Source organism: Ciona intestinalis, chromosome 3, assembly GCF_000224145.3.
Source record: "Ciona intestinalis chromosome 3, KH, whole genome shotgun sequence".
Taxonomy (NCBI): Eukaryota; Metazoa; Chordata; class Ascidiacea; order Phlebobranchia; family Cionidae; genus Ciona; species Ciona intestinalis.
The window spans coordinates 1,592,054-1,601,833 of NC_020168.2; the positions used below are offsets into that span (position 1 = coordinate 1,592,054).

Sequence of the window (9,780 nt, forward strand, 5' to 3'; positions counted from 1 at the left end):
AAAAGGTGTCCCGTCTTCCCCCACCCTACTATATATATACTGTTTTTAAATATTAAAAAAATATGTAAAATAGAAACAGTATATTTTGAACAAGTAAAAAAATGCGAAATAGTAAGGTGCTATTTTTTGATGCTCGCTAAATCATAGTAAACTTTTAAAATCTTCTTATACGTGTGCTACGGTACCGATTATAAAACAAAATTCTAACAAAATTTTAACAAATAAATAAAAATATTAATGAATATTAATACTCGTCATAACAAACATATTCGTCGATTTTTTATCGATTCAGCTTTAATAATGTTATAGCGCTACGTAACACCTAAAAATGAATCATAGCGACGCCAACGGTACAGATAAATATCTTCGCGTGGCCAGAAAAACGACAGTATCACACGGGTTTAACACCTCGTGACAGCTTACGAGTTACCATGTATGTTACTTTGTAGGCGTTGATTTTTTTATTTTTTTATGTATAGCTGACAATTTGGACAACCCATTAGTGACCACTGGGTTGGAGCAATTGCTGTTAGGTGTCTTGCCTAAGGGCGCGTACGCCCATAATGGTAGCAGCGTCGAGCCTTGAACCCATCACCTCTTGGTTAAAAGCAGGCGCGCTACCTATATGCCACGGCGCCGGACAGACAGTAGAATATATTATGTAATAGTTTCCCCGGAACTTTTATTAGTCGGTAGGCTACGTATTTATTAGAGCTCGTTATTGTATTTGTTCTGAGGTACTGGGCATGCGCAGTAGCGTCTCGACGAATGCGCAATAGCCTGGCACAAATATATCAATCGGAACGAATATATCACGACACCGAACGAAGATTACTTGAATACATATATTCATGTTTTTAGATAGTTTATTTTATGTAAAAATATAGAGGTTTCGCCACCCTTTTCGTTGTTGATGACGTATTAACGGTAGTGTTCACACGCCTCAATATACTTTAAAATATCGTATGTTACAACTTTTTTTAAGAATATAAATCTTTAAAAAATGTACAAGATATGTCGCATCTAACAACTGTTATTTTTATTCGGAAGCAGAGTTCTAGATTTCTCATAAAATAAGTTAAGTAGCCAATGCGAAGCAGTTTTAGGGGAACCAGAATTCTGCGACACCGGTTGGTCAGTGTATTTGCTTCGACCTGCGTAGCGTCTCGGAGCATACGCAATATCGCCCGGTACAAATATATTAAGCGGAACGAATCATAGAGGGCGCCATGGAACGAATATATTACGATACCGTCCGACGTATGAATGCACCCGCTGACGTTACGCAAAAGACGAACAACCAATAAATAGGTGTATACAAAAAAAATAAAAACATTAAAAGCTGACATATACACAGTGAATTTTATAGTCTTTGAAATTTCTGGTTGTTAGTACATCAAAATTAAGAATCATCATCATTGTAGAGACTTTGATGAATAATTATGAGGTACAGAAATATTATTTCCACTGTAGTAAGCTTGACATTGAAGACTTTGACACAGATCGAGATGATGAGGTGTTTTGTCTTGGTGTAATATCATTACCAGCTAACACATCTCCACCTAATGCAGCTTGCATCTCTGTGGCTACAAAAACAAAAAGGTTTCTAGATGTGTATTTGGAAAAATTAGCGCTATAACCAGTTCAAAACTGGATTGCTAGAAGATTTCATAAATATATTTTCATGACGAACAGTTATATTTATAAAGTGAACAAAATTATTTTTTTTATAGAAATAACATAATAGCGACCTACATGGATATGTGCGTAAGTAATATTTTCCGCAAAAATATTTCAAAATTCAATATGAATCAAGTTATGACCATACTCTTTATATTTAACACCCAAATTTCCCCCTGTTTAAAGAAAATAAAGTTTTATTTTTTAGGTACTTCGTATCGCTATTGTTATTCGCAATTAATATTTTTTGATATACAGTATTAAAAGTTTATTTTAGAATCGGTACGCTGGGGTCTAGTTGGAACAGTGTCCAAACTTTACGTTAGTGGCACCAGTAGAAGGTATCAAAAATGGCCGCTGGGATTTCCTGTATCACCTTTCTTGCTAATTAGACAAGTGACTTAAAAATAGACAATTGACCCAATAATGTGATAAACCTCCAATAAAGTATTGTTAAAATTGAACAAAACAACAGGTTATTTAGGATGGTGACATAATATGCTTGTACTGATCACCATTTTATCGAGATAATATTTTTGTTATTTGATACTAAGCAAAAATTAACTTACATGAATTTACAGATTTCTTAAACCGACTAGATTGGGGTGGCGTATACTCAATCTAAAATATAAAATTAATTTAATTAAGATTCCAAAAAACAAAGAATAAATTAACCTATTGAGAGAGATACATGTATCAAAATACAGGCTGTGTTTTGTTACAAACAAACCAAATAAACTAATTTGATTAAAATAATTGTGTTATTTTGTTTTGCTTCCAATAGGTTTCCTTTGAAAAAGCAAGAAAAAATATTCTAACATGATAAAAACTGATAAACAATTTTTTATATGGAATTACTCGGAACATTAAGAATATGAGCAGAATAAATTTATTTGCAAATTTATACTTCGGGCTGCCGATCGTTTGTTTTAAACCATGTTAAACAAGGCATATTTCAAGGGACTATGTCTATCTGTTTGATTACAAACCTATATTTCATAATCATTAAAAATTGCCAAACTAATAAACTTGCCAGTTTAATGCCACTCTTTGTATGAAGATCCATTTGGAAGTTGTCTTTCATTACATTTACTGAGTTTTGCAGCAAGCCTTTCTTAATTAACAGAGCATCAGGTGTTCTAAAATAGAGATTTCTGTTACACAGATAACATTTACATTTGTAAATGCCACAACAAATTGGGAAACACTGGTTTAAAGTTATCATGTATGTAACTTTATAGATATTTATGTTCTTGGAGTTTTTACATGTTTTTCGTAATGTATGTCTGAAAATTTTGACAAATCATAATGGCTATGATAGCCATAAGGGACAACTGGGTTTGAGCAATTCCCGCATACCAACAACGGTAGCAGCGTTGTAGCCTACGTCAGACTAGTAAAAAGGCATGAGAGCTGAGCACAACTGCCATGGCACCTGTACAGTGGTCTACCAAGTTATTCACCTTTTACAACCCAGGTCAGAAAAATGGCTCCACACTTTATTTGATACAGATGCAATATCAACACAACTTCTTCCATCTTTGTCAAGTGAGTAAATATTTGCTCCACTTTCAAGTAAAAGAACAATCAACTAAAAATAATGGAATAAAAACATTTAAATACATGGCCAGAATATTATTCCCATCATGTGGTTAACTTACTTTTTCATGCTCTTGAAAGCAAGCAGCATGGAGTGGTGTCCACAAAGTTGATGTGTTTTTGTGGTTAACATCTGGAAATTACCCAGGAATTATTTTTTCATTTTAGAACCTTGATCTTATACATTTCAAGTTATAGAAGGGACTTTTTTAGGTCTACCATATCAGACTTTTTTATAACATTAACTTTAAATTGATTATAGGCCTAGATTAGTATGAAGAAGCAGTGTTGTTTAATTACCTGCTCCTTGTTGAATAAGAGCGTGAGCAACATCAAAAAAACCCCAGAATGAAGCAGTATATAAATGAGCTTGAACAAAAATTCGAAAGTTTTTATCAGTGACATCTGGTTTGTCGTTCATGAATTCCTCCAGCAGCTTAAAGTGAACATGAAATTACAATTCAACTTTACTTGCATGTTGCACATAACAAATGCTGCAATATTGTTCAGCTTCCAGCATGCAATTGAATACAAATATATCATGAAACTAAGAATGTGAGTTTGAAATAAACTTAAATATCACCTTTTCGTCACACTTCATTGCCACACTAGACAAAACAAATGAAGAACTTGCAATGTCTGTTCGTTCCAATAAACTTGAAAGTTGAAAATAAATTTCTTCCTGATTTTTTAACAATGCCATTTTTTTCAGTGAAATTTTGGTTTCAAACTGTTTCTTAGACGTCACTGGCATCCACTTAATTTATTTTGTAAAAAAGTCGGGGGTTCGTGTTAAAAATAAACTTCGAAGAGGTGCAAAAACATGCTTTATCACTGTAATTCTCCTGACTTGCTTTAACGATTTATTACGGTACAATAGCGATATGTAACGGCACAAAAGTATTATATAACGTTCGTCATGCACGTTATAGTCATGAAATTGAACAGCGGGTATCAGTAAGAACTAAGGAACACTTTTATACAAAGAGATGGTTTTAATCTCTTTGCTTTTATATAACGTATACCGGTGGTTCTGGTAGGTAACCATAGAAGCTTATTTATTATTTGAATAAACTGTGTGCAATAATGCGTGACCTGACTATGACCACAGAAACAAGAGATCATAGACCTAATGCGTGAGCACGGTATAAACTAATACATACGACCATGGCGCCCTCTATATAGAGGGCGCCATGCACAGTTTAGCGCGTTTCTCGTTTTTAAGTTAACCGCTCAATTTTACACATATTCGTTTATAAACCTTCAATCCTTATACGTCTTAAGTTTCATGAGTTATAATACATGAATAAATGCATTCTACCTCTTGCTCCACAGTCACCAATGGCGACTGAAACCCGCGTTGTTGGTTACTTCTGATTTGTTTTTGATTGATTTAGTCGACCGTTGCAGTAAAAAGATTAATTAATACTATGCTAATTAGTTTAACATACGACTCATTAACAGATCATCACTCTCTTTTTTCACAAGTGGGCGCTCAATTTTTATTATTATTTTTAAAAAATACACAAAGAAACACTTTAATCCGTAGGTTTTTATTGTCAAACTTTAAAAGGTTAGCTTTTAATTTAATAGTTTATACCTCAGGGGATTGAAATGTAATATACTGATATAATAACAAGATAACGTATGATGGAAAATATATTTAAAATTCAGTCATTTGCATTTGTAGATAATTTATGAGAAGTGGCTTGTGCGAAAATAATGTAGCAATAGTGTATATTATATGAGTTTATACGCATTTCTAAGATACAATATATTTAGCGTATGAGTTTATACGCATTTTTAGGATACAATATTTATCAGTTGATGTTCGAACAATACCCATTAACGTTCAAACAACACAATGTTATACAATAATATAATGTATGTTACAAGTTAAAAACTATAGCAATAGTGCAAGGAAAAGAATGTTTTTACAAAAGTCCATCGATTTCTATCAACTTTGGTTTTAACTAGGTTCTTAAAGCGCACAGTATTATTTCGTATTGTTTTGTGTATTCCTCGTAATAAGTTTACTTATTAAACAAAATTAACAATGGTATTAAATTGTCCTGTCCTATCGTGTGTCCTTTCGAATTTGTAAAAGTGCACCTGTTGTGTGAACCACTAAATACCTCCTCGTGTGGTTTAATATATTTATTGAATTGTTGTCAATTATTAATGGAATAATAGTACAAATTTGTTATATCACCAAAAACCGCCATGTATTTTGATTTTGGAGATATTTGGCAACATGTGCTTCTTCAGTGTCCCATCTCCCCCCACTCTACTATATTTATATAAAAGAAACTAGCACAGTGGGGTAATTTCGGTATGACAACTATACAAGTTTCAGAATACTATAAAATATATTTCATTTTTCCCCGTCTTTTCTCCCAGTAGTTTTTTAGATTTTTTATTGCGAATTTTTACAGGCTTGCTTTTAATTTAATAATTTATACATTAGAGGTAATTTAAATACAATATACTAACACAATGACAAGATATAGAATAAAAAAAAGAGTGATTGTAAATTAACAACGGAATGATAGTACTATTTCGTAATACAGTATAACCCAAATACCGTTTGTTTTTTAAAATATTTGGTAATATGTGTTTAAGGGATCCGTCTTTCCCCACGTTTCTATATGTAAAAGATTTTTCCACTTTTAAAATAATTTTATTTTTAGAAAAGTTTCTGGTCTTGTAACCAGGTAAACAATGAACCAAACTTATCGTGGGCTTTATTCAAATATTTTGAACATAGTGCAAGCAAAACATTGTGTCTAAAACAAATCGTGTGAAATTCATAATAGGTTTAACGCTTCCTTCTATAGCAATGGTTCGAGTGTTTGTTTTTTATTACCTTCAGAGCGTGACGGGAACGACACAAGTCTGCTAGTTTGTTATTGTTACGTCAAAGTTTTACTCATTGGTTTGTACTTCTTTGATTTGGGAATTTAGGAGTAGTGATGGAATAAGAAATCCACACAACGATTAAAGCCTGTATCAAACTATAACCATTTAAGTGGGACGGATTGTACGTTAATTATTATTAATCGTAATTCAAACATTATTTTTATTTAAGCATCATATTAAGAATGTATTCTGCCTACTGCTACACGGTCATGAATGCCAACCAGCAAGATCCGTTATATTGTTGGTTATTTCCGGTTTTATCTCGATCTTAGTCGATCTTGGTAGTACAAGGGCAAGGTAAGTTTATGCTAAATATATTACGTGCTTTCTCTTAAAGCCGAGCTTACTTGTTCTTGTTGATCCTGATAAGTGGTCATATATGGTTTCATCGTCCAACAGCGGTTCTTGTTGTTGTTATTTAAAAGTCTTTTTTTCTGAATATTTCTTTTCCTAATTCTAGCATTAACTATCTCTTTGTTAAAAAAATGTACCTTTAACTTTAATTAATTGATCCCACCATGGCCTACTGAAGATAAGCCGGTTAACTGGTACCACTCAAAACCGACCTATATTGTATTTTTAGTAGGCCCTGCTTGGAGCTGCGTATCCTTTCTTGTTGTAGTTCTAATGGTTCTGTAGATTCGTAGATATAAGCATATACTGTTCTACAAACTATAAGCTGATTTCTGCTAGTATTAATCGCCAACATAAGTAATCGTTTAAATCGCACTGTAGGCTATGCTAAAACCAGTCAAAATACTAATTTACTCCACATAAACACTTAGACTTCACTTTTTAAAATAAGAATTATGTTTTAATTTTTAAAACAACTACTTGTTGGTTCTTTATCGCTACAAGAACCAAATAAACGCACTCCGGCCATGCATTTGTATGGGCGATTTAAGCTCCGTGAAATCTAAAATGGCGGACTCGTTTCCTGAAGTGACTAATGTTGGCAACACTCATGATTGTTCGAACTGTTTAACACTATAGCCATAAGGAAAGAGAAGAATGCTGATTAAACCATTAATTGTTTGATCAAAAGCAGTAAAGGAGGGTTTACACCACAGTCGATAAACAGCGATGGCGATGACAGCAAGCGATTATTCGCCGACCGATTCATACATAATTGTAAAATCAACGCATATCATATTTTATTTTTAACGAGAAGTTAAAAATAACTTATACCCGATTAAGCGTTAATACGAAAACGGAAGAAATTATCCGGTTAAGGTTTTAATTTCGTATGGACAGATATTACCTTCGTGGTATTTCCCTTTTGTTAAGCGTTTTTCGTATTTGGTTTATATAGGCGGATTGAGATATCATTCATAAACAAAAAATCTGGATTATAGTCTATTTTCGCGATGTGAAAATGTACGCGTATTTAAGCATACATTTATGGGCTGATTACCGGAACCAGAAACATTAGTAACCAAATCAACATTATATACTACTATTAGTTCGGCAATATAACAAGAACACGACATAAGTTGCAGCGTTTAATTGTTGAAATTAGCACAAAGCATCACGTCCGTTATCAGCAAAGATACATTGATAAATTAAATAAATATTATAAATTGCGGAAAATGTGGATTAAATGTAAATATAGCATTTTTACTCATTTCGAGAATGAGGCGTTCAACTTCTGTGTTTGGCTTAATAATGTTTTTTAAAGACGGTATAGGTGCAAGCTTTTTAAAACCTGGCTGTACACTTTTCTCTGGCGAGAGAGCCGTCTTCCCCTCAAGATTTCTTTTAGTAATTCGGCCTCTGGATTCCGTTTTTCAACAGATGTTTGCTCCTCTGTTGCTTCTTGTGGGAGGTGGGATAAGCTGTTAAAATCCGGATGATGATTTATTTGAGGTGAAGGTGGAGATGCTGATGAATTGATGTTCTGCGAAGATGGCTCAGAATCTTCCGTAAGAAGAAACATCAAGCTTCTGTGGGTCCAAAATATAATAAGATCAAAAATAAAAACAACTCCTAATAGTCTACACTTTAATTTTGTCTATAAAACAAGCATGTGTTAACATACTCACATGAGTTCAGAAAACAACTTTTCATTGTCAAACTCATTGTAATCTTCTGCAGTTACATCGGGTAAACTGGATTGAGTCTAATTCAAAATAAATAATTACGACATGGAAAATTTTAGAGTGTCTATATTGTTGAGCATCAAGAAGTTGCTGTAAATTCCTATCTGGTTTCTTAGGGGTTTACATTTTATAAGGATATGAAAAACGAATCCATCAATTAACAAAAAGCTGACCATACTTATGGAATTAAATCTTCTCTTACCAAACTTTTCAGCACCTGCGGCGAAACTAGATTTAAATTCGAGTATTCACTTGATGGTAATCCAGATTTTGTATTCGATCGCGCAATCCTGTGTGGTGCAATCGACAGCGCTTCATTCGTTCCAATAACAACAAACGCTAAGAAAAGTAAGCGATGGCAGATGTTTTTCCAAGAGTTCATCTTGATGCACTGTAACTTTAAATAAAGTATTTTACTTGAGCCACGCATCCTACCAAACGTATAAGTGTATACACGATGTATAAAGTGCGTCACGTCGCTTCCATCCGCATTGTCTGGAGGTATTAACCTATAGGTTCCACTCGAATTTAACATGAAATATTTATATGACTGATTATTTTACAAAGCTTTACTTACGTTTAGGTCGGGTATTGAAATATATTCCTTAACGTTTGTGACTGTGGTCCAACAGATTATGCCTGTGGTGATCGAATCCTTTCCTTTTAAACCAATTCGTCCGGATGTCCTCCAACCTCGGCCTGTTTAAAAAAGCTTAGTTTGCCAGTTTTTTTTATCAAAAACGAGAATGTTTCTTCACTTTAGCATGTTTGCGATTTGATCTCGTTTATTATTTTGATACAAAGCAGCTGGACTTCGATGTCGGTATCGTTCTATAACTGTCTTTGTGTAATAATTATATGGACGTCGTTGACACTTTATTTGCACACGTGCCACACTTACGACTTAAGCTTTCCGTTTTGTTTGATGGTCGTTATACACCATGTGTCCGATCAATACCACCCCTCAACAATGTTTGTTAACTTAGACAAGCAGTGATTCTTACGCGGATCTTTTTCGTCAGAAGGAACATCAATTCCGTCACCAGCAATCAATCTGATAGTCCCGGGCAAACACGACTTACATGAATCCATTGATAACCAAAGAAAAACAGCTTCTTACATAGCAACAACGCTCTCGTTGTAGAAACACTAGCGATTAATCGGAATGTAAGAAGGCGATTGTGAAACGACATATGTCCGAAAGAATGCGTCATTTGTTGATAAAAGTAGAACGAAGCTGCTCGTTTCCGTTGATGATGCATTTAATGGGTTAAATACTTTGTTCATGAACCGATTTACGTCACATTTAGTTTGCGTCATCAAACCTTTATTCATTATCGCTTATAATAACGAAGAGTTGCTGAGGACATGGTCGTATAGATCCTTATAGACGAACCGTTGTTCTTGTTGTTTCTTATATACCATATCTTAATTGTCACATTTAATCTTTAATCATGTTTGTTTAAAAGCGCTGAATTTAAAA

General features: G+C 33.7%; 2 protein-coding genes across 4 annotated transcripts in view; both read right to left on the minus strand.

The window, feature by feature from the left end:
* Positions 1–854: 854 nt before the first annotated feature.
* LOC100177547 (protein fem-1 homolog C) lies at positions 855–4,282 on the minus strand. The gene is made up of 7 exons (XM_002126146.4): positions 3,863–4,282; positions 3,580–3,715; positions 3,342–3,412; positions 3,144–3,271; positions 2,714–2,819; positions 2,250–2,301; positions 855–1,586 (listed from the first exon to the last, which is right to left on the minus strand). Exons 1-7 carry the CDS (start codon positions 4,031–4,033, stop codon positions 1,459–1,461), a joined length of 792 nt encoding a protein of 263 aa, XP_002126182.1. The 5' UTR covers positions 4,034–4,282; the 3' UTR covers positions 855–1,458.
* Positions 4,283–7,683: 3,401 nt separating this feature from the next.
* The window catches only part of LOC100179901, a 2,733-nt gene continuing 636 nt past the window's right edge, over positions 7,684–9,780 (minus strand). Inside the window, exons 1-5 of one of the 3 annotated variants that reach the window (XM_026833721.1) lie at positions 9,302–9,755; positions 8,875–8,996; positions 8,500–8,688; positions 8,241–8,317; positions 7,684–8,141 (exon numbers count right to left, since the gene is read on the minus strand). In XM_026833721.1, the coding sequence (XP_026689522.1) occupies positions 7,871–8,141; positions 8,241–8,317; positions 8,500–8,688; positions 8,875–8,996; positions 9,302–9,389 (747 nt within the window). In that variant the 5' untranslated portion in view covers positions 9,390–9,755 and the 3' untranslated portion in view covers positions 7,684–7,870. Of the gene's footprint in view, positions 8,142–8,240; positions 8,318–8,499; positions 8,695–8,874; positions 8,997–9,301; positions 9,756–9,780 lie in introns of those variants that run through there. The other 2 variants (XM_026833719.1, XM_026833720.1) reach the window with 2 other exon arrangements.